General features: G+C 35.9%; 1 protein-coding gene across 2 annotated transcripts in view; it reads right to left on the bottom strand.

Moving 5' to 3' along the window:
* Positions 1-26676, bottom strand: part of adamts17 (ADAM metallopeptidase with thrombospondin type 1 motif, 17) — a 312511-nt gene that overhangs the window by 83238 nt on the left and 202597 nt on the right. Inside the window, exons 15-18 of one of the 2 annotated variants that reach the window (XM_056461008.1) lie at positions 25034-25154; positions 24712-24786; positions 9789-9869; positions 345-502 (exon numbers count right to left, since the gene is read on the bottom strand). In XM_056461008.1, coding sequence (XP_056316983.1) covers positions 345-502; positions 9789-9869; positions 24712-24786; positions 25034-25154 — 435 coding nt within the window. The remainder of the gene's footprint in view (positions 1-344; positions 503-9788; positions 9870-24711; positions 24787-25033; positions 25155-26676) is intronic. The other variant, XM_056461009.1, reaches the window with a different exon arrangement.

The raw sequence follows: 26676 nt of genomic DNA, 5'->3' as shown, positions 1-26676 counted from the left end.
CTTTCTCATCAAATCTTCTGACCAATCAAATGCTTTCTAGCATCTGACATGCCCTGCCCCCTTCTTTTTATTTGCTTTTCATTTGGTGAGCTTGATCTCGACCAATCAATGGCAGAGCAGTGATAAAAACAAAATGCTATTGGCTGTTTGTTTAAAGGAGGAGGGGCTACTCTATGTCCCGCCCTCTCTTCATGTTTCAGTTGATTATGTCAAACATCGAATAAAAAATACACATTTAAAAGCACTGCATGGAACCTTTAAGAACAAACTTCATCAAGTAAGGTGTGAAAGAGAGTAAAGAGCTGGGAAAGTGAGAGGTGGATGTTAGGAGTTGATGTTTTTACCATGAGATGGAGTGGAGTTTTAGTGGGTCCCTTGGCAGACATCTTTTCCCACAATCCTCTCCTCACGTAGCGCACCGTGGTGCCAGCGAGCTCAAACTCCCCGGGCAGCTCGATCTTCCAGTCATTGTTTATGGATCTCTTGCTGGAGTCCTTCAGAGCTGCACAGACACACAGAAGCTCATTCATCTAAAGCACATTACACAGACATCATTACCTGAATAATCCTGTGTGTTTACTGCCATGCAAATGACCTTGACTTTGATCTGGCAGACCTGATTGAAAAGCTCAATTTAAATGCATCATTTTGCCAAATAATTTTTTTTTATTTACAAATTTATCAAAAACGTCACACTGCTATTGAGGAGACATTCAATAATTTTTCAGGTTGATCTCTGTGTGTATCACAGATCCTATCACAAACATATACTCACCAGCCAGTTTATTAGGTACATCTTACTAGTACCGGGTTGGACCTTTTGCCTTCAGAACTGCCTTAATCCTTTGTGGCATAGATTCAACAAGCTACTGGAAATATTCCTCAGAGATTTTGCTCCATATTGACATGACAGCATCACACAGTTGCTGCAGATTTGTCTGCTGCACATCCATGATATAAATCTCTCTTTCCAACACATGCCAAAGGTGCTCTATTGGATTGAGACTGGTGTCTGTGGAGGCCATTTGAGTACAGTGAACTCATAGTCAGGTTCAAGAAACCAGTCTGAGATGATTCACGCTTTATGACATGGCGCATTATCCTGCTGCAAGTAGCCATCAGAAGATGAGTACACTGTGGTCATAAAGGAATGGACATGGATAGCAACAATACTCAGGTAGGCTGTGGCGTTGACATGATGCTCAATTGGTACTAATGGGCTCAAAGTGTGCCAAGAAAATATCCCCTACACCACTACACCACCACCACCAGCCTGAACCATTGATACAAGGCAGGATGGATTCATGCTTTCATGTTGTTGATGCCAAATTCTGACCCGACCATTGAATGTTGCAGCAGAAATTGAGACTCATCAGACCAGGCAACGTTTCTCCAATCTTCTATTGTCAAATTTTGGTGATCCTGTCTGAATTGTAGCCTCAGTTTCCTGTTCTTTGCTGACAGGAGTGACACCCGGTGTGGTCTTCTGCTGCTGTAGCCCATCCGCTTCAAGGTTGCACGTGTTGTGTGTTCAGAGATGCTCTTCTGCAGACCTCGGTTGTAAGAGTGGTTATTTGAGTTACTGTTGCCTTTCTATCAGCTGGAACCAGTCTGGCCATTCTCCTCTGACCTCTGGCATCAACAAGACATTTGCGCCCACAGAACTGCCGCTCACTGGATATTTCCTCTTCTTCATTCTCTTTTTCAAACCCCAGAGATGTTTGTGCGTGAAAATCCCAGTAGATCAGCAGTTTCTGAAATACTCAGACCAGCCTGTCTGGCACCAACAACCATGCCACGTTCAAAGTCACTTAAATCACCTTTCTTCCCTATTCTGATGCTCGGTTTGAACTGCAGCAGATCGTCTTGACCATGTCCACATGCCTAAATGCATTGAGTTGCTGCCCTGTGATTGGCTGATATTAAATTTGCGTGCAAAAAACGTGCAATTGGACAGGTGTACCTAATAAAGTGGCCGGTGAGTGTACACATATACTATAATACACATTTATACACAAAAGTTGCTGTATATACATCGTATACAAGTCTTTTTTTTTGTCATTCAACATATGAATTAAACAAATCAAATAATATTTAACAATTTATATTTAACAATAATATTTAACAATAAAAAAAAACATATTTGATGTTTTCATGACCTAACCAATACTAGTACTGTCACAATCACCAGCAATCTAGCCTGTACAGATCGCTTTCCTGATTCCCCCTGATTATTCACACACAGCTGGTAGCTCATGATGGACTGAAGACTCCAAAGAAACCTCATTCCCACACACTCTTGGCTAGTGGTGGGCAAAGTGAGGCTTCATGAAACACTGAAACAGTCATTCATTCATTTTCTTTTTTCGGCTTAGTCCCTTTATTAATCTGGGGTCGCCACAGCGGAATGAACCACTAACTTATCCAGCACATGTTTTACGCAGCGGATGCCCTTCCAGCTGCAACCCATCTCTGGGAAACATCCATACACACTCATTTACACACATACAGCACGGACAATTTAGCCTACCCAATTCACCTGTACCGCATGTCTTTGGACTGTGGGGGAAACCGGAGCACCCGGAGGAATTTTGATTTTTTTCAATAAAATACCTTTATTGTTTTATTTTACTTATTGAAATACCACATTAAAATATATTGTTTAAATGCAATGCACCATTCCGTACTCTATATATCAGTAATGAAATCACACAAAAACAAATTTACATTTTTAACACATCTAACTTTCAATCCCCCTTGTATAGAAGCCCCGATGTTTACAGTATCATCAATGTAAACATGATGATTCCTGACTGGGAATGGTTGGAATTAAATACAATCTTTCCATTTTTTAAATGGAGCTCCAACACATTTTTATCATTATGCATTTGAACGTATTGTGCCGAATGACCCATTGGGTATCGTTCTTCCATCATTAGCTCACAGTCATCCTATTTTTAACCACATTAGACTGTATGATCATGTCTAAGCGCCGCTGCAATAAAAACACCAGCGGGTTTGTTTTGGAGAGCATCTGCTCTGAGCTCAATGGGAGGAGCGCACTTTCATGTCACTTCAGGTTATTCGACTGATATTAAAAAATACATTTATATTTCTCTGTTCTTTCCCAAAAGATGGAAAACAAGACTCAATCTGTTTTATGTTTACAAATTCTGCTAGTTTAACATTAGACAAATTAAAGTGAGGCACTGCAGGCAAAACATTGCTTTTTTCATGTATCAAGTTTGACTGTTTTGGCTTTTCAGTTTATTCATTCATTCATTTTCCTTTAGCTTAGTCCCTTATTTATCATGGGTTGCCACAGCGGAATGAACCGCCAACTATTCCAGCACATGTTTCACGCAGTGGATGCCCTTCCAGCTGCAACCCAGTACTGAGAAACAATCATACAGACTCACATTCACACACTACGACTAATTTTGTTTACCCATTTCACATATAGCGCATGTCTATAGAGCACCTGTAGGAAACCCACACCAACACAGGAAGAACAGGCAAACTCCACACAGAAATGCCAACGGGCCCAGCCAGGACTCGAACCAGCAACCTTCATGCTATAAAGCGACAGTGCTAACCACTGAATCACTGTGCCAGCCTCTTTTCAGTTTATTGTAAGAAAAAATACAAAATAATTTGTGCTCCTCAACTGTCCTGTTTCCACAAAAACTGTTCGTCGGGATCTCCACAGGGTCTTGCTGCTATAGCCAAACCTTTGGTCACTCAAGCCAATGCCAAACATTGGTTTCAATGGTTCCAGCAGCGAAAATCTTGGACTGTTGACAATGTGAAACATGTATTGTTCCCTGATGAGTCCACCTTCACTGTCTTTCCCACATTCAGGAGAGTTGCGGTGTGGAGAAGCCCCAAAGAAACGTACCACCCAGACTGTTGCATGCCCAGAGTGAAGCATGGGGGTGGATTAGTGATAGTTTAGACTGCAATATCATGGCATTCCCTAGGCCCAATACTTGTGCTAGATGGTCACTGCCAAAGACTACCGAACCATTCTGGAGGACCATGTGACCCAGTTGGTCAAACATTGTATCCTGAAGGCGGTGTCGTGTATCAGGATGATAATGCATATCATTCATTCATTTTCCTTCAGCTTAGTCCCTTTATTCATGAGGGGTCGCCACAGCGGAATGAACCGCTGACTAATCCAGCATATGTTTTACAGAGTGGATGACCTTCCAGCTGCAACCCAGTACTGGGAATCATCCATACACACTCATTCACACAATGGCCAATTTAGTTTATCCAAGTCACCTATAGCACATGTGTTTGAACTGTGGGGAAAACCGAAGCACCTGGAGGAAACCCACGCCAACCCATGGAGAACATGCAAACTCCACACAGAAATGCCAACTGACCCAACCGGGACTCGACCTTCTTGCTGTGAGGCAACAGTGCTAACCACTGAGCCACCATGTCGTAGATAAAGTTAAACTTTGTATAACTGAATCGTCGAAACCTGATGAACTTCTTATAAGTAACATAAAATAATTGTTGTCTTGACATGTTATACAGTGAAAAGAAAACAACATTTGTTAGCAAAAAAGAAAAAAATTACAGGTAAAAAAAAGGTTGCCTTTCCTAATGTAAACAATCACCTGGAAAAGTAAGATTATTACAAGTAGTTAACTTTTTACCCTATTTACATACATGCAGTGGTGTAAAGTGACACGTTACAAATACTCAAACTACTGTAATTGAGTACAATTACAATTTCTCAGAGATCATAATTTACTAAGTAGTTATAAAAATGTTTACTTTTACTTTCCCTTGAGTACATTTTTAGTGCTGTATGAGTACTTTTTTCTTGTCTATGGGAAGAATCAGTCAATTAATTCATAACCAATCTAACCGCACATCGCATAATAATGAACAACCTCAAGTCATGGGTGATTTATAATTTCAGCAAACTGTTTGGATGCAATAAAAGTGTCCAAGAAGATGTCAAAAATCTTTATGCTGGGCCATTTCGGTCATCATACAGTAATAAATGATGCTGTATCCTAACGTCGTGAGGACGTTGCGTTTTGTTTGGAAATGAAAATCAGGTTGACTTCAGAACTCAATATCAGGTCGACGTCAATGTTCAACAACCAACTTAAACTCAACCAAATATCAACGTCTAATGATGTTACAGCTTGATGTTTTGTGGACGCTTCCACTATGACGTTTATCATACTGCTGTAAACATGTTTATTGAAGACTAATATTTATAGCTATGCTACTGTAAACATGTTTATTGAAGACTAATATTTATAGCTATACTGCTCTAAACATGTTTATTGAAGACTAATATTTATAGCTATACTGCTGTAAACATGTTTATTGAAGACTAATATTTATAGCTATACTGCTGTAAACATGTTTATTGAAGATTAATATTTATAGCTATACTGCTGTAAACATGTTTATTGAAGATTAATATTTCTAGCTATACTGCTGTAAACATGTTTATTGAAGACTAATATTTATAGCTATACTGCTGTAAACATGTTTATTGAAGACTAATATTTCTAGCTATACTGCTGTAAACATGTTTATTGAAGACTAATATTTATAGCTATACTGCTGTAAACATGTTTATTGAAGATTAATATTTCTAGCTATACTGCTGTAAACATGTTTATTGAAGACTAATATTAATAGCTATACTGCTGTAAACATGTTTATTGAAGACTAATATTTATAGCTATACTGCTGTAAACATGTTTATTGAAGACTAATATTTATAGCTATACTGCTGTAAACATGTTAATAAAGATTAATATTTCTAGCTATACTGCTGTAAACATGTTTATTGAAGACTAATATTTATAGCTATACTGCTGTAAACATGCTTATTGAAGACTAATATTTATATCTATATTGCTGTAAACATGTTTATTGAAGATTAATATTTATAGCTATACTGCTGTAAACATGTTTATTGAAGATTAATATTTCTAGCTATACTGCTGTAAACATGTTTATTGAAGACTAATATTTATAGCTATACTGCTGTAAACATGTTTATTGAAGACTAATATTTATAGCTATACTGCTGTAAACATGTTCATTGAAGATTAATATTTATAGCTATACTGCTGTAAACATGTTTATTGAAGACTAATATTTATAGCTATACTGCTGTAAACATGTTTATTGAAGACTAATATTTATAGCTATACTGCTGTAAACATGTTTATTGAAGATTAATATTTCTAGCTATACTGCTGTAAACATGTTTATTGAAGACTAATATTTATAGCTATACTGATGTAAACATGTTTATTGAAGACTAATATTTATAGCTATACTGCTGTAAACATGTTTATTGAAGATTAATATTTCTAGCTATACTGCTGTAAACATGTTTATTGAAGATTAATATTTCTAGCTATACTGCTGTAAACATGTTTATTGAAGACTAATATTTATAGCTATACTGCTGTAAACATGTTTATTGAAGATTAATATTTCTAGCTATACTGCTGTAAACATGTTTATTGAAGACTAATATTTATAGCTATACTGCTGTAAACATGCTTATTGAAGACTAATATTTATATCTATATTGCTGTAAACATGTTTATTGAAGATTAATATTTATAGCTATACTGCTGTAAACATGTTTATTGAAGACTAATATTAATAGCTATACTGCTGTAAACATGTTTATTGAAGACTAATATTTATAGCTATACTGCTGTAAACGTGTTTATTGAAGATTAATATTTCTAGCTATACTGCTGTAAACATGTTTATTGAAGACTAATATTAATAGCTATACTGCTGTAAACATGTTTATTGAAGATTAATATTTCTAGCTATACTGCTGTAAACATGTTTATTGAAGACTAATATTTATAGCTATACTGCTGTAAACATGTTTATTGAAGATTAATATTTCTAGCTATACTACTGTAAACATGTTTATTGAAGACTAATATTTATAGCTATACTGCTCTAAACATGTTTATTGAAGACTAATATTTCTAGCTATACTGCTGTAAACATGTTTATTGAAGACTAATATTTATAGCTATACTGCTGTAAACATGTTTATTGAAGATTAATATTTATAGCTATACTGCTGTAAACATGTTTATTGAAGATTAATATTTCTAGCTATACTGCTGTAAACATGTTTATTGAAGACTAATATTTATAGCTATACTGCTGTAAACATGTTTATTGAAGACTAATATTTCTAGCTATACTGCTGTAAACATGTTTATTGAAGACTAATATTTATAGCTATACTGCTGTAAACATGTTTATTGAAGATTAATATTTCTAGCTATACTGCTGTAAACATGTTTATTGAAGACTAATATTAATAGCTATACTGCTGTAAACATGTTTATTGAAGACTAATATTTATAGCTATACTGCTGTAAACATGTTTATTGAAGACTAATATTTATAGCTATACTGCTGTAAACATGTTAATAAAGATTAATATTTCTAGCTATACTGCTGTAAACATGTTTATTGAAGACTAATATTTATAGCTATACTGCTGTAAACATGCTTATTGAAGACTAATATTTATATCTATATTGCTGTAAACATGTTTATTGAAGATTAATATTTATAGCTATACTGCTGTAAACATGTTTATTGAAGATTAATATTTCTAGCTATACTGCTGTAAACATGTTTATTGAAGACTAATATTTATAGCTATACTGCTGTAAACATGTTTATTGAAGACTAATATTTATAGCTATACTGCTGTAAACATGTTCATTGAAGATTAATATTTCTAGCTATACTGCTGTAAACATGTTTATTGAAGACTAATATTTATAGCTATACTGCTGTAAACATGTTTATTGAAGACTAATATTTATAGCTATACTGCTGTAAACATGTTTATTGAAGATTAATATTTCTAGCTATACTGCTGTAAACATGTTTATTGAAGACTAATATTTATAGCTATACTGCTGTAAACATGTTTATTGAAGACTAATATTTATAGCTATACTGCTGTAAACATGTTTATTGAAGATTAATATTTCTAGCTATACTGCTGTAAACATGTTTATTGAAGATTAATATTTCTAGCTATACTGCTGTAAACATGTTTATTGAAGACTAATATTTATAGCTATACTGCTGTAAACATGTTTATTGAAGACTAATATTTATAGCTATACTGCTGTAAACATGTTCATTGAAGATTAATATTTATAGCTATACTGCTGTAAACATGTTTATTGAAGACTAATATTTATAGCTATACTGCTGTAAACATGCTTATTGAAGACTAATATTTATATCTATATTGCTGTAAACATGTTTATTGAAGATTAATATTTATAGCTATACTGCTGTAAACATGTTTATTGAAGATTAATATTTCTAGCTATACTGCTGTAAACATGTTTATTGAAGACTAATATTTATAGCTATACTGCTGTAAACATGTTTATTGAAGACTAATATTTATAGCTATACTGCTGTAAACATGTTCATTGAAGATTAATATTTCTAGCTATACTGCTGTAAACATGTTTATTGAAGACTAATATTTATAGCTATACTGCTGTAAACATGTTTATTGAAGACTAATATTTATAGCTATACTGCTGTAAACATGTTTATTGAAGATTAATATTTCTAGCTATACTGCTGTAAACATGTTTATTGAAGACTAATATTTATAGCTATACTGCTGTAAACATGTTTATTGAAGACTAATATTTATAGCTATACTGCTGTAAACATGTTTATTGAAGATTAATATTTCTAGCTATACTGCTGTAAACATGTTTATTGAAGATTAATATTTCTAGCTATACTGCTGTAAACATGTTTATTGAAGACTAATATTTATAGCTATACTGCTGTAAACATGTTTATTGAAGATTAATATTTCTAGCTATACTGCTGTAAACATGTTTATTGAAGACTAATATTTATAGCTATACTGCTGTAAACATGCTTATTGAAGACTAATATTTATATCTATATTGCTGTAAACATGTTTATTGAAGATTAATATTTATAGCTATACTGCTGTAAACATGTTTATTGAAGACTAATATTAATAGCTATACTGCTGTAAACATGTTTATTGAAGACTAATATTTATAGCTATACTGCTGTAAACGTGTTTATTGAAGATTAATATTTCTAGCTATACTGCTGTAAACATGTTTATTGAAGACTAATATTAATAGCTATACTGCTGTAAACATGTTTATTGAAGATTAATATTTCTAGCTATACTGCTGTAAACATGTTTATTGAAGACTAATATTAATAGCTATACTGCTGTAAACATGTTTATTGAAGATTAATATTTCTAGCTATACTGCTGTAAACATGTTTATTGAAGATTAATATTTCTAGCTATACTGCTGTAAACATGTTTATTGAAGACTAATACTTTATACCTATTGCTTTTTTTTGTGGTTACAGCTGATTGGTACGTCTACAGTTTTGCAGCAGTGTGTGTGCACACATGATGGCTGTGTTTAACCTATAGATCATGTGTGTGTTCATTTGAAGGCCTTTACTTTAAAACAGCAAGGAAATTCCATTATGAAAAATTTCTGTGTCACAAGCATCCAAGTGTGTTTAGTGATTTGCAGATCGCTGTGTGTAATGTTTAGCAAAAACTGTGAAGCTGACAATGTGCTTACAGTTGTGCAGATCTGGCCTTGTGTTTTGCTCCTTGAGAGTACGCTTTTGCTAATTGAAAAAACAAAAACAAATCACAGAAGGGCTAATAAATTTTACGTTAATATAGGTAGAGTAATTACCCAGAAAGCTGTGTGATGGTTTGTCCTCCACCACTTTGATTCTCCGAGCTCCCACTGGAATCACAGCCGCCTCGATGTAGCCTTCATGAGGAGAAAAACAACAGGAGAAACAGAAGAAAGAGGCCAGATTTCACAACAGCTGCAGGTGTGTGTGCGTGTGTGTGTGTGTGTGTGTGTGTGTGTGTGTGTGTGTGTGTGTGTGTGTATGTGAACATAGTGACAAATAGTGTATTATCCTGGCCAATCAGAGCAGACATAAATCATCTCAATCATCAGTCACCTTAATCAAAGGCTGAATATTTTTTTAATGTGTCCATACTTTTAAATATGGCATGAACTATTTATTTCAATGTAATATTTTGTATATATTTTAATAGATATAAAAAGAGCTAATAAATACAGGAACCTGACCCATTTTTGATCCATCAGATGTATATATTATATATTCATAATATGTATTTATATTTTTGTGATATTATTTGTTTATAAGCATATACCCGTATGTGCGTTTGTTTTATTTGAATATTTATAGTATTGTACAATAACATTCATTTTCTTTTCAGCTTAGGTCCTTTATTAATCAGGGGTCGCCACAGTAGAATGAACCGCCAACTTATCCAGTATATGTTTTACACAGTGGATGCCCTTCCAGCTGCAACCCATCACTGGGAAACATCCATATGCACTTATCCACACACATACACTACAGACAATTTAGCTTACCCAATTCACCTATAGCGCATGTCTGTGGGGGAAACAGTACAGTAACATACCTTTTATAAAACAGCATACTACATTAAATATTTTTAATAAACAGTAAATAATATTTATAATGTTTAATGTTATATTATTGTATAATCTTACACAATAAAATGATATTTTTATGTTTTATTTATTTGAACACATACATATAATGTTAAATAAATGTATATATAAATGTATAATGTATATATAAAATTATTTATATATATATATATATATATATATATATATATATATATATATATATATATAGTTGAAGTATATTTGACTATATATTTTTCAAGACTTCTATGCAGCTTAAAGTGACATTTAAAGGCTTAACTAGGTTAATAAGGTTAATTGGGCAAGTTATTGTATAACGATGGTTTGTTCTGTAGACTATCAAAATATATATAGCTTAAAGGTGCTAATAATTTTGACCTTAAAATTTAGTTTATAAAATGAAAAACTGCTTTTATTCTAGCTGAAATAAAACAAAAAAGACTTCCTCCAGAAGAAAAAATATTATCAGACATACTGTGAAAATTTCCTTGCTCTGTTAAACAGCATGTGGGAAATATATATATTTTTTTAAAGTTCAAAGGGGGGCTAATTATTCTGACTTCAACTGTATATACATATCTCTGATATATATTAGGGGTGTGGCGAGAGGCTTACTACACGAGATTGGGTTCGTGAGAATGAGACGATACATCATTTTTGCACCATTTTTTACGTGCTGAATCCTGCGTGTTCTGCTTTTATGAATGAGACAAATGCGCGGCTGCAAGTAAACATGGTGATGTCCATCTCAAGGTATAGATCACGATCAAGATCATTTATACGTCTTTTAAACAACAAAAACAACTCACATGTTTTTCTCACATGAGAATATTTTGTATTAAAACGGAAAAGCATGACAAAAGGGATACGTCTGTTATACAGCGATATTGTGGCTGCGGTGTGACAAACATGACGCGTCGCTGTAGAAACATTAAGAAGTAAAGCAGCAGTGGTATAGTTAATTTGCACTTTGCATTGCAAGACTTAAGACGCAATGATTTTTTATTTACTAGCCTTTTTTGGATCATTCATTTTTCAATCTGTTGTCATGTATAACTACACTGCAAAAAAGCTTTTCTTACTTAGTCATTTCGTTTCCAGTCCAAATATCTTAAAATTTTAAATCAAGAACAGACAATAAAAATGGCTTGAGGAAATTAAGTGATGCTTAAATCCTCTGTTTGAGATTATGTCTCATTAAGATTCTTTTTCTTACCCCATTGGCAAATAATTTAGCCAGTTTTAAGCATAAAATCACTTAATTTTGAGGTGTTTCTTTAGAAAACAAGCCATAATTTCTTATGCTATTTCATGTGTCTAGTATGTATCTTGATTTAATATTTTTTTATATATTTGGATTGAAAACAGGACAAAACTACTAGGTTAGTTTTTAATTTTATTATTATTATGATTATAACAGCTCAGAGATGTTCAAGGACAACATGTTTAACCACTTTTAGATTAGATTTAGATTTTTAACCAAGATTTTAGTTCTGTTTTTGAATAAAGGGTTGGAAATGCTTTTCTTTTTCTATCAGATTCATCGATTAATTGGAAAAAATAATCGACAGATTAATCGATTATTAAAATAATCGTTAGTTGCAGCCCTAGTTTAAATCTTGCAATACTATATTTGAACTTATTATATTTTATATTTTACATAATATTATTTTTTAAATGATCTATTATGTTTAGTTTTATTTAATTGCTAACCCTAAATATATATTTAAAGTGTGTCAGAGTTATTTTTGTTAAAGCGTTGGTTGACTGTGATTGAAAGCAGAGCATTTTTCTCTGAAGAACATACACACACACACGCACACACAATTTTCCTTTCAAACACCACTGGGACACAAGTGTCTGGGCAGTAATGATAAAACAAATCTGCCGTTTTTGTTTGCACATACAAAGGCCACATTCAGAAACAGACGCTAAACTTCGTCCTCAGACTCATACAACACTGAGCAGAGGGAAAAATGCCTGAAGGGCTGATAATGGCACACAAATGGCTGATTTGTATGTGTACGCCAGTAATTGGCATCAGTTTAGCTCATTTCAAGAAGAGACCTTTGCTGGCGAGATTTCAGAAAACATTTTCGGTTTAATTAAAACACTGCGCTTTATATTAACGATATAGGCAGAAGATCTAAATCTGCACATAGGACATGTCTGAATCCATTTTTGCTATTTTAAGGATGGAAAAAAATGGTTTGATGGAAAAAAAAATGGTCTAAAAGCATTGTTTTTAATATCTTAATGAGTTATGGGGGTGTTTTGAGTGTAACGTGTATTAAAACAATCATAGTCTCATCTCCAATCCCTTGAAGAGCGAGTTGTGTTCGTGCAATGGCAAATTTCTTATTTAAATGCCGGATTTTGGACGTGGATAAACTGAATGCTTCACTAGCAAGAAAACAAATAAAGCCAATAGCCATGTTTTGACCTTAGACTGAACTTTTGAATAAAACCTTTGCAGATAAAGCAATCGAATGAGTCAAATAGAACAAAATCTGATAAACTGGCACCAAATATTAAAAATAAAAATGAAGTTTTCTGCGGTAGAATAAGCCACTGTGGGCCTTTTTTCTTGTATAATAAATGACTTGTGCCTCAGAAGATGAAGTTGAAATCCAATGAATGAGCGGTGGCTTTTGGGAGTGCAGATGCTCAAGACAGTTCTGGAGGTAGTAATAATAATAATAATAATAATAATAATAATAATAATAATAATAATAATAATAATAGGCGACGCAGTGGCGCAGTAGGTAGTGCTGTCGCCTCACAGCAAGAAGATCGCTGAGTCAGTTGGCGTTTCTGTGTGGAGTTTACATGTTCTCCTTGCGTTCGCGTGGGTTTACTCCGGGTGCTCCGGTTTCCCCCACAGTCCAAAAACATGTGGTACAGGTGTATTGGGTAGGCTAAATTGTCCGTAGAGTATGTGTGTGTGAATAAGTGTGTATGTGTTTCCCAGTGATGGGTTGCAGCTGAAAGGGCATCCGCTGCATAAAACAAATGCTGGATGGGTTGGCGGTTCATTCCACTGTGAAAATAATCCATTTATTGTAAACTAGGATCACTCTGATTGGATTATTACTGATTACAGATGAGCGGCCAGTCATGCTCAATCATATCACGTGCTCCTCTCGAAATGAGTTTATGAAACTTCACTTTGTTACCGTTTTTAATCGTTTAAGATCATTTGATTGAATATATAAAAATCAGTGGATATCATCGATGCATTTATTGGGTAAATATGCTCCTTTTTACAGTCATTCAATGTGTTTTTGGTCTTTATCAAAGCACTGTTTGGGCGCAAATTAATGTGTTATATAAGCAACGTTGCACAAGATGAGAAAATGATATCTGCGCTTGGCTGAAACGAGCAAAAAAACACTTGAATGATAAAGAGCATTCTGTTTTATAGCAGAATAGAGATTATTTTGACCTAACTGAGAAAATTCAACCTCTGCTTCAATCAGAAATAGTTAATATTTTTCTAAATATTTTGATATGTATTTATTATTGTTGATTCATTATGCATTTCCAAAATGTGTATACAAATATGTTGCTGGTGGATGGATAAGTGGACTAATTTTGATTTTGCAATGACTTTTTATTTTGACATTTATATGATATTTTTATATTTATTTAGACAATAATAATCTTTCACAGATTGATCCTTTAATTTGACATATTTAAAGATATTTGTGTGCTGCTGCACATCCCTGTGTGGGTAATAAGCAACATGTATATGCATTTTGGACCCACCTATATTGCATAACGCATATCATTAAAGCATTCTATAAACACCAAAAGAATGGCTTCATTAACTTTAGATCAGCTTTTAGCTGGTCAATAGTACAGTCTATTTCTGTTGCCTCAAAATTGCAACAGGCTAACAATACGCCTTAACACACCTCCTTTTCAGTGTTATATTAACAACATTGCACAGGACTTGAAAATGATACCTGCGCTTGGCTGAAACGAGCAAAAAAACACTTGACTGATAGAGAGCATTCTGTTTTATAGCAGAATAGAGATTATTGTGACCTAACTGAGATAATTCAACCTCTGCTTCAATCTGAAATAGTTATTATTTTTCTAAATATTTTGATATGTAAGACATTCTTATATTTATATAGACAATAATAATCTTTCACACATTGATCCTTTAATTTGACATATTTAAAGATATTTGGGTGCTGCTGCACATCCCTGTGTGGGTAATAAGTAGGCCCACATGTAATCTGAGCGCTCAGATTTCCGCAGATTTTTAGCCCATCAATAATTCTGTTTATTTACTTGTGTAATTGTGTGTACATTTATATTTATTCCGTTTTTAAGTTAATTTCAGCATAATTATTGACTAATATGAAAATGTTCACATGGTTTATTTACAAAACAGTTTGTAAAGTAATATTTTTCTGTCTTTTAGTAGATGTATTATATGAGAGACTTGCTTTGTTTACAAAATAAAGTGGATCTAATTGGATTTACATTGTAAACATTAAACAAAAGTTCAAAAAGGTATTACTTTTCACTTAATATATACATTTTTTAGTTATGATACTCCCAAAATCATTCCGCATAAATCCACAGACTTTTAACAAAATTCTCTGCAGAAATAGCAAAAAAAAGTCAGCAGATTCTGTTTGGCCCTAGAAATAAGCAATATGTTTAGGCACTTTTGAGCCAGCTGTTGGTGCATTTCACTAAAGCACTTTTTAAATAACTCCAAAACAACTGCTCCATTAACTTTAGATCAACATTTAGTTGGTCAATAGCACAATCTATTTTTGTTGCCTCAAAATAGCAACAGGCTATTATGCACCTTAACAGACCTCTTTTTCAGACTGGCATACCCATGGGTGCACAAATGAATGTGTCATATAAACAACGTTCCACAGTACTTGAAAATTATACCTGCGCTTGGCTGAAACGAGCAAAAAACACTTGAATAATAGAGTGCATTCTGTTTTATAGCATAATAGAGATTATTGTGACCTAATTGAGATGATTTGACATGTGCTTCAATCTGTAAGAGTTATTATAAAGTGTTGCACTGTAAAAAAAAAATCCCTAAATGAGCAGTTTTACGTATTTTGTGATTCATTTTTTTAAATTTCCCCATTTATTTATGCTTTTGAATTGCATTATATGACATTCTTCCAACGTTTAACCTTGAAAAGTTTGAAAAAGTGACTTTTATGAACATTTTAATAGTTTAAAGTGATAGATCGTCTGGGTTGGTGTTGTATATTACGCTACAAAAACCTTGTAATCAACTGCAAGTACATTTTCTGTTATTTTAGTCTATAAATATTTCACTATATACTATAATTAAATGACAAAAAGTCAATAAAAGTCACTTTGTTAAACTGTAGAGTTGAATTCACAACATCAAAAGTGGACAGAGCAGATATTAACATCCCATAATGCAATTCACAACCATAAATAAACACAATTTGTGCATCACAAAGTACAGAAACTGTTAATTAACAGATATTTTTTACAATGTAGATTCTTTTACTGATCCACACTTTGCACCAAACCGGTATAATACTCACCGTTATCCTCAAGTTTAGATCACAAACATGCGGTTAGACAAAAAACCATCACCACAAACCACCCGAGCATCCACCTGATTAGCATAAAACACACCAACCCTGATCCAAAACACACACATACACACTGATTCACATGCACCACATCTGGACGACCTGGAAAAACCGATAGACTTTCACCATTCAGTTTCTATTTGGTTGTGTTATGGAAACTCATCGATCTCAAACTATGAATGCTGAGGATGGGGATATAGGAAAGATTTTCTGCCAGTTTTCTGTTCATTGGCCCCTCCAGGAAGATTTAGAGAGATTTGTCATGTCTACCTTTAGAAAAGAAGAAGTATTTCAGCTGAAAATTACATATAATTGTCTTTCTTCTGTGCGGTCTGAAATGGAACTAATGTTATGCTGAATGTTCTTACAAGGAAACTGGATAGTGATTTATAATACAATGGCAAAAAAAGCAAAGGAAGAAATACTTTTATGGTGCTTTTATGATATTTCTGTTATTGCAGGAGCTTTGCGGTATAAATCATCATCCTCTTTCAATGTATGAACAATAGAAGCTCTTTCTTTCAGCTTGACGGCTATTTTTCAGTTTCACAGAAGAAAAGAAAATGATACAGGTTTAAAACCAACAAGAAGGCAAGTAAATATGTCTTGTCGTCGAACCCAGTTGTAAGAGCAACAAATAATAACTTGACCTCTAGTTGATCAGTTGGAAAAGTGTCAGAAGGTAGATCTTCCTGATGAATCATCTGTTGAACTGCATCCCAATCATTAGAAATACTGTTGAAGACCTACTGGAACCCACATGGACCCAAGATTCATATAGAAATCAGTCAAGTTTGGTGAAGGTTAAATCATGGTTTGGGGTTACATTCAGTATGGGGGCATGCAAGAGATCTACAGAGTGGATGGACACATCAACAGCCTGAGGTATCAAGACATTTGTGCTGCCCATTACATTACAAACCAGAGAGGGCAAATTCTTCAGCAGGATAGCGCTCCTTCTCATATTCCAGCCTCCACATCAAAGTTCTTGGAAGCAAAGAAGGTCAAGGTGTTCCAGGATTGGCCAGCCCAATCACCAGATATGAACAACCTAGGCACATTCTGAAAACGTAGTCTCGAGGACGTTTCTGGAGACCGCGAAATACGTCCCGGGAGGTGCGCCTTTTTGGCTTCTCGGATGTCTACCGCGAGTGCCGTTCCTGCCTGTGCTGTTCTCGCGTAAACCCACCAGAGGCCGCTCTCGAACGTCTGTCTCTCCGACTGACTGAATGATTGACTGGGCGACCGGCCGACCCACCCTCCTCCGTCCCTGAACCCAACCAATTTTACCGATTGACCCACCCAACAATTTACACAAGCCGTCCAGGAAAAGAAAAGCCCTCGTCTGATTTTTTTTTTTTTCACTTTATTTTTTGGATTCTGTTTTAATCTTACCTGATTTCTGGAACCGCTCTTCCCCAGACTCAAACCCGGTCGTCATCGTCAAGGTCAGCTCCTCTCTGCATCTCAAGTCCGCCGACGTACAGGACGAGCTAACCGCACAAACTGGTTGCGGTGGGAAAGCCCTCCACACGAAGGTAAGCGGTCAGCCGGCAAAAGCTAAAAGGAACGGCGTCATACCGCCCCGCAGTGTTCGCTTAAAAAATTAAATGCAGCCATACATACCTCCAGCTACATAATTCCCGGTCTCCAGAAACGTCCTCGAGACTGCGTTTTCAGAATGAGCCTGGGTTGGATATGAACATTATTGAGCATGTCTGGGGTAAGATGAAGGAGGAGGCATTGAAGAGGAATCCAAAGTCTTGATGAACTCTGGGAGTCTGCAAGAATGCTTTCTTTGCCATTCCAGATGACTTTATTAATAAGTGATTTGAGTCATTGCAGAGATGTATGGATGCAGTCCTCCAAGCTCATGGGAGTGAGACACAATATTCATTCTTTGTCCACAGCACCATGACTTTATATTCTATACTGGACATTATTTCTGTTCAGTGTCAAGACTTTTGTATAAGCGGAGTCAGACTTTACTGTCCTAATTAAATAATTAAAAACAAAGGCATGATCATATTTTATTTTGGTAAAATAAGCATAATCTAGAGGCCTTTGCCTTTCATAAAAGCCACTTCTAATACCAAATGATCAACTAGAAGTCAAGTTATTATTTGGTGTCCCCAAAACTTGGATAGGCAACAAGACTTTTGTCAGATAGTGGATATATATATATATTTACTTTACTACTTAAAAGACTCATTTTATTTTGCTCCTGCAAAATGATGTCAATTGTTTTTGTTTAAATCACACAAATTAATAATATTTTGATTTGTTTATATTTTAAGATACTGTCACATAGAAAACACTATTTTAATTTATTAGATATAATTCATTTCTGTCATTTTCCACATCATCACTCCAGTCTTCAATGTCACATGATGTTGGAAACAGTTGAATAATTGTTTTGTGAAGACTATGACTCATTTGTGACATAATAAATGTATTTAGTGTGAATTTGATGCATCACACTACAAGGAAAATAAACGAATTAGAAAAAAATACTTTCAGAAGCAAAGCCATATACAGGAGTAAAGGAGTAAATCCTTTAATGACTGCTCTTGAAAATCCACTAAAACACACCTTTAGACTGTAAAAACTGGTTTCAGAAGTCTCTGAGATTTATTTGTGCCCCAGTATTCATTCATTCATTCATTAATTTTCCTTCAGCTTCACCTTTATTCATCAGGGATCACCACAGTGGAATAAGCCACCAACTTATCCAGCATATATTTTACACAGCGGATGCCCTTCCAGCTGGGAAACATTCATACACACTCATTCACACACATATTCACCTATTGCGCATGGAGGTAACCCACACCAACACGGGGAGAACATGCAAACTCCACACAGAAATGCCAACTGGCCCAACCGGTACTCGAACCAGCAACCCTTCTTGCTGTGAGGCGACAGCGCTAACCACTGAGCCACCGTGCCTCCCGTTTTTAAATTTATATTTTAAAATAAACACCATTTTTACTACATTGAATTCAAAGACTGATTGAGGAAGATCTGAAATTCAGATATGATAATGACATGATAATAAGCAATGCGGGCCAAAATTAAAATTAAATCTAGTCTAATGGTACCATTGGTACCCTTTTGGTGGGCGTGGTGTATAAGAGAAAGTTTCAGTCAACATCATTCTTGTGTCAAAGAAAAGCTGTACGGGTGTGTGGTGAAAGAATTGTCAAAGAAATGTCAAAGTAAAGCTGTACGGGTCGTTCACATATCATATGAAAAGCACTTCTCACAAAACAGATGCTTTATACACATAAATACTTGTGTATAAATGTTCATGACTAACCTTTCTATTAACATGATTTGATTATAACTGCAGATCAGTTATAGTGCGAAATAGCCTACTGTAACGTCTGTAATTATACAAAATAAATAAATAAATAAACATATATGAACACATACAGACCTTTACAGTCTCTAATAAGTTACCAATTACAGTAAAACTACACACAGCATTTAGTCCTTATTTGGGTTTAAAAACAGCACGCAACATATAGCCCACAGTCAGAGCAAACCTCTCATTTGTATCTTTAATCTTCACCAGCACATGTAACCTCTGTTAGAGAGTAATTCCAACATTCAGAGTTCATAATAGTCCAAAAGCCGATGATAATAGTTAAACATGGCAGTTTGTTCATGTTTTAGGTTGCTGAAAGAATCATTTGCTCCTTTGTTTTTCCAGCTTCTGCTTTGATTTTTCGCACTTCACTCTCGTGTTAAAATGTTTCTGGAAGGATCCGATGTCAGAAGAACTTCAGTCACGCACACGTTATTATCATCAGCTCAAGAAGTTTATTATTTTAAATATAGACATGAACATGAGCGATCGTGAGTTCTCTGGAGAAACTGAAACCGCTCGCGCTTTAGATTGCCTCGTACACAACGACATACAGATCCTGCTCTTCCTCCTGGCTTTGTGGCTCAAGACAACGATAAGGTTTGTTTGACCTTGGGTCGACCATGGCTTGTTATTATATGTGTATATTATTACGTTGTAATGTCTCGGCTGTGTTTTTAAAAATGGCGCTTCCTTTGGTGTTTTCATTCTCCTGCTTCTCCACGAGCTAGTGATGCATCTCTGTAAACCAATAGTGCTCAGCTGTGCATCTAGCTCCGCCTTTTGGTGCCTTTTTGTTGTGCCCTTTTGAAAGGGTACCCAAAGTGGTATGGTACAGTTCGCTTTTAGGTACCTTTTGACAGTGGAAACGGCCATAAAAGCGTACCGAACTGTACCACTTTATGGGTACCACTCAGTGGAAACAGGCCATAACACAGCTTTATAGATAAAAACATACCAGTGCTGTTTTCTATGTACAGCTAGCTTAAACCTCAGTGCTTCCCCCACATAGACTTTACTTGGGTACAGGTATATTAACGACCGCCCAAGAATATTTAGTGACACATTTTCTTTTTTTACTATTATTTTCCTTCTTTTACACTTTTCTTGTATCTGCGATTGACTAAGTAGTGGAAAATCTTTTTCCTGTTTCGTTCTGTGTATGCATGTGAACCATCAACACTCCCACAGACAGTCTCATGCGCACAGCAGAACCACAGAGACGAACCTTTTTGGAACTTAAAAAGTTCATAAGGCCCAGATTTCTAAAATATAAGAGATTCGGCTTTTGCTTTTGCTTTCTAAAGCTATCATTAATCCTACGTGTTTTTGCATTCCCTTTTCATTTAAGCCTATTTCGCTTGGCTTCGCAGCTGACTGGCAAATAATTCATTGTTTAATCGAAATTACTCCGAAAAATGTAACTATATGCTCGGAGAGGACCAAATGACATGTTTAAACTGGCTGCAAAATATATGTACACCATTGGTGATGGTTAATCAACGCATTTGCCTTATTTAAATAATCTACGTGTTTTATTCTTGTAATTATGATAATTTTTAGAAATATTGTCTGTTTTTGTTTCTTTTTCTGTCATTTATTTCTCATTTGCTGATTATTTATGAATTTGAGGATGTCAATCATTCATTCATTCATTCATTCATTTTCTTTTCGGCTTAGCCGCTTTATTAATCAGGGGTCACCACAGCAGAATGAACCGCCAACTTAAATTTGGATTTGCTCTTCAGTGTTTGGACTCTCAGTAGTGATTATTAAACCACACTGAACTGAGCTGAACTGAACTTAAACACTGAAAACTGAACTGACACTGTTTCAATTTACTACGATCTTCTATGTGAAGCTGCTTTGACACCATCTACATTGTAAAAGCGCTATACAAATAAAGGTGAATTGAATTGAATCAATATATTACATAATTTATACATATCTAAACTGCTTTGGCATTCCAGTTTGCTTTGAACCTGAAAGAGAGAGAGAAGCGGGTTTGACGTGTGTGTGCACAAGGCTCCTGAACAGCATAAAAGTAAGAGAAATAGTGGATCTCTTTTTAATTTCAACAGTATGTCTTTTTACCTTAACCAATTTAAAAGAAGCAGTATATAACAGTCATAATACATAAAATTACTGTTAAAAATTAAATAGTTTGAGCTTATATATCCCCAAATAAATATAGTAAATTATATAACACTGTTTCACCTCAATGTCCAAAATGCAATAATAGTATCGGCACGTTCTTTCATTGGCAATGTCCTTTGATTGCTGATTTTTGGAATGATTTTTGTGACAAACTGTCCATGATACATAAACAGAAGGTTACAGCCTCTTCATTAACTTAGCTTACTAGGTGCTCTGCCCCTTCTGCAACATTCAGATGTCTTCAAACCTCTACTGATGCTGAGGAGGAAATTAATTAGGAATAAATGGGTTGGGACAGAACCCACTCTTGTCAAGGATTGGATAATCCTGATTAAAGAAACCATAATTATGGAAAATATTGGACATATATTGAAAGGAAAATCCAAGTCATTTCAGAAGCTTTGGGAAATTCCTTTGACTTGTCTTGGCATTGATTATAAGTCTACTATTTATCCTTAACTGTGTACACCACGGTATTGTAATACTGTTTTGAATTAGACCACAGTGCTGTTTTTTAAATTAATATTATTTATTTATTTCCCTTAAAATACTGTATACTCTTTATACTCACTATTGTGCATACAACTCATTCTGAAAAAAATCAATGAAAAAAAATAAATAATAAATAAATAGTTAACGCATATATTTAACTATTTTGTGATGTGGGTAAATGGTGTGTTGCGATCCAGCTACCACCGCAAGTATGTTTCAAACCTGTGGGAAGCACTGACCCTTAAAACCAAAATGATCAGTTAAACTCCTGAAGCTGCATAATTGATTCCCTCTGGTTACAATCAGTGCTTCTTGAACTGCAGTAAAGGTCACACCGTCTGTACAACATCATTTCTTTCCTGTCAGACATGTAAGTTAAACTGTAGTTAAGATTGATAGCCATGATGGTCTGTTTTACTTCATTAATCTAAGTCAGAGGGCCCTATCATACACCCGGCGCATTGCAGCGCAAGGCGCGACACAATTGTTGTTTGCTAGTTTCAGCTCGGCGCAAGAATCGTTTTGACGTTGCGCCCATAGGCGTTCTGATCCAAAAAAAGGAAGTGTGTTGAGGCGCATTGCTGGAGCGTTGCTATTTTGAGGAACTTAAATAGATGGTTCAATAGACCAGTACGCAATACGCTAATATCTTTGCAAACGACAAAGAATTAAAGGATTAAAATATTACAGAAATATTATTTTCTAGCCTACATAAATATAAAAACCATACTTTCATGCCTTCTTCATCTCGGGGGGCTTTTTCAGTTTATTCATAACAATTTGCTTTTGTATAATGTTATTATTATTAGCAGTATTATATATTATATGCATATTTATATTTGTTTTATTAAAAACAAGCTTAGATTTGCCCACCTGTCAGGTTTTAGACCATATGGGGCACAGCATGTGTATTTGGATATAAGTTTTTTAACACACTTCGTTATTACTGTTCATTTGTTCGTTTGCTGGAAATTAGAACTGAATTTAGAAATAGTTTTGAAACAAATCTTTGCTGATTTATACTTCTGCGTCAAGCCCACGCGTATGCTATGGCGCAGCCTACGCATGGACGGATAGCCCCTCGCTGTAACGTGTAACGTGTAGAATGTAACGTGTAGCGCAAACTCTGTGATTGGTCTGCTTGTCAGCACTGACGAGTGTTGGCGGAAGTGAGAGCCGCATGAGCGTGATGCAGCGGGTGTTTGCAAGTGTGGAGTCCCATGAAGGAGCTATGAATGGAGACTGCTGTTTTGTGTTTTATGATTAAAGTTGTTGCACGTCCGCCGGTTCCCGCCTCAAAATAAGTGAATTTGAGCCACTTGTACATTAAGGTAGCGTTCAGAAAAAACAAAACACCAGTGAAGGAACTCGACACAGAGAAACATAGACACCTACTGCCAGCTAGTGTTTCGGAAGTGTATTGCAGAGCAACAGAAACAGCGCGCAGAAGTATAAATGCACGCCTACGTGCAAGGCTTGCACCATAGGTCACGCCGATCACTTGACGCAGAAGTATAAATCAGGCTTAATGGATGTCTGTGCATACAACATGTTTACCTATCCACGAGAGTGAAAGTGAAAGTAAACAATGAGGAGGCTCGTCTATCATTCTCGCGCTGTAGATTCTCTGTTTAACTGTTTTCTCTCTAGTGAAGCGTTCAGTTTTTCCACTTACAAAGTCCGTCATGTAAATAATAAATGCGCTATGGTGTGGCGCCTGGCTCTTAAAGGGAATGGGAGATGAGATTCTGATTGGTTTATTCTCAAAACACACCTATAACTCATTAAGAATATAAGCTCAACCCTGTTAAACCATGCGCCACGACGCAAAGTGGACTTTTTCCGTCCTTAAAATAGCAAAAGTGGATTCTGAAACGCCCTTAATGCGTTTGCGCCCTGCACATGGACTGTCAAAATAGAGCCCAGAATCTGTCATCCTCAAATCCAAAAATGAGAATTTGCAGACTGTGATATTGAACTAACTTCCATATTATTGTAACATTGCAAAATCACAAGACTTCTGATTTGGTCCCAGACAGCAGGAATCATACAGTGTGGCTTCATATAAAGCAGAGCTGCTGAGAACCGCTGGCAGTGTCTTTAGTTTTGTCCTGAATAGTTCCCTGTGGTTGGGAATACATGCATATATTCCCAAACTCAGCAGTGGAAAGGACGATGATGGCCTGTAGCTGGGACATCTGAAAACCGATGGGACATTCGGTATTAAAGCAGTTCTGGGAGACACACGGTGACCTTGAAGTCATCCGGACTGAATCCAGAGCATAACAGATGACCCGAGAGGAGTAGAATCAATTCAGAAAAGTTTTAACATCATTCAGAATTAAAAAAACATAGTTATAGTCTAAAGGTGTGTTTAATACAATAATTCAAGAGCAGTTGAGTGTTAATCCCATCAGCACAACCAGATAGACAACACAAACACAAACACACACACACACACACATCAAACCATGCATCTTACATGAGAAACACTTGAGAACAGCTCTGGGTTTTGACATCACGCACGTAGAAACCTTCTTACAAAGGCTATGAGGGACTGAGAGACACAAAACCAACATAATCAATGGAGGAGGAGGATGCTCGCTGTGCTTTCCATCTCTCTCTGCTTTATTAAGCCCTCCAAACTAAAAACAGCTAGACAGAAAGTGCGGCGGTGGTCCGACAGAGAGACTCGTGTATGATTGAGTCTGGGAGAGTCATTTGATGACGCACCGCAGCGAGACTGAACATTTGTAATCATGTCAGATGAACGCAGATGATGCTGGGATTGTTCTCTGACTCACCCATGCCTTTGGAGTGGTTGAAGTCTCCTTTGATGATCCTGCAGGATTTGCCGTCACCGTTGCAGACGCCACATCGATCTTCTTTTGCAGACGATCCGATGATGCCATCACAGCCGATTTTCTGCCGAGTAAGAAAATGGTAAATCCTCACGAGTTAGCACACCGAGCACAATACCTATATACAACCCCAGCAGGCACACAACATCATAAGTCGTTAGATTAGGTTAGATTTAGATCATGATGTCAGGTGACCAAAATTCAATTAATTAATTTACACAACGCTTTTCTGGGCACTCAAAGCGCTTTGCACATAGGGGGGAATCTCCTCATCCACCACCAGTGTGCAGCATCCACCTGGATGACGCGACGGCAACCATTTTGCACCAGGGCACACACCACACACCAGCTGATAGGTGGAGAGGAGACAGAGTTATGAAGCCAATTATGATATGGGGCAGATTTGGCCAGGATGCCGGGGTTAACCCCTACTCTTTTTTTCGAAGGACATCTTTTTAATGACCACAGAGAGTTGGGACCTCGGATTAACGTCTCATCCGTGCTCACTGAACAGTATAGAGTCCCCATCACTATACTGGGGAATTAGGACCCACACAGGCCGCAGGTTGAGCGCCCCCCTGCTGGCCTCACTAACACCACTTCCGGCAGCAACCTAGCTTTCCCATGTGGTCTCGCATCCAGGTACTGACCAGGCGCAGCCCTGCTTAGCTTCATTGGGCGACCATGCGAGAGTTGTAGAGAGCTAGCTGCCGGCTAGCCAACATCTAACCAGTGTCTGAGGACAACATTATTTTGACGCCCAATAATGATGTCAAATTACGTTGATATTTGGTTGATTTTAGGTTTTGTTGGAAAGTGACCAAAATCCAACATCTGATAGATGTCATAGTGGTAACGCCCACGCAACGTCAAGGTGTAACATGATTAGACGCTGATATTTGGTTGATTTTAGGTTGATTTTAGGTTGGATGTTGGATATTGACATCAACCCAATTTTCATTTCCAAACAAAATCCAACTTCCCCACAACATTGGGGTAAAACGTCAATATGACGTCATGTTGATGTACTGTGCCTGCAGGGGTGGTAACTATATTTTTTTATTTTATTTTTGTCATAAAAGTTTACATAATGCTGGTTATTTTTTGTAAATAACATTTTGGTCAAAACCTAAACCTTTACCCATTTCAATTGGTGATAAAAACCCCCAATCTTTTTATCACCACGGACCAGCCAATGCTCGACAATTTTACCGCAAACATGGGGGGAGGTGGGGGTTTGGGTTTAGGTGCGAGCGATGGTTCGTAGGTTGCTAGGCGACAATAAACTGTTGTCAGCGGATGACAAGCTGACAAAACATTGCTGTCACTCTGATACAAGTTTTATTTATGGAGAAAATTAAAATGCACTGCAGTGTAATTAGTCTACTGAAATGTGTATCTTCCATACAAGCTGAAGCTGATCGTCAGTTCTTGTCACGTGACTTGAGGTGCGCTCCTGCTGTTTATTCAACTGTGTGCATCTGGAAGGCTCGAGCATGTCACGCCACTTGCAAGTGCAAGCTGTGCACCTCCATTAGAAATAACGAAGTTGCGCACAAACTCTAGAAAAGACGCAATTTGCGATC

This window comes from Danio aesculapii, chromosome 7, assembly GCF_903798145.1.
Source record: "Danio aesculapii chromosome 7, fDanAes4.1, whole genome shotgun sequence".
Classification (NCBI taxonomy): domain Eukaryota; kingdom Metazoa; phylum Chordata; class Actinopteri; order Cypriniformes; family Danionidae; genus Danio; species Danio aesculapii.
This window is presented reverse-complemented; position numbering and strand designations above follow the sequence as displayed.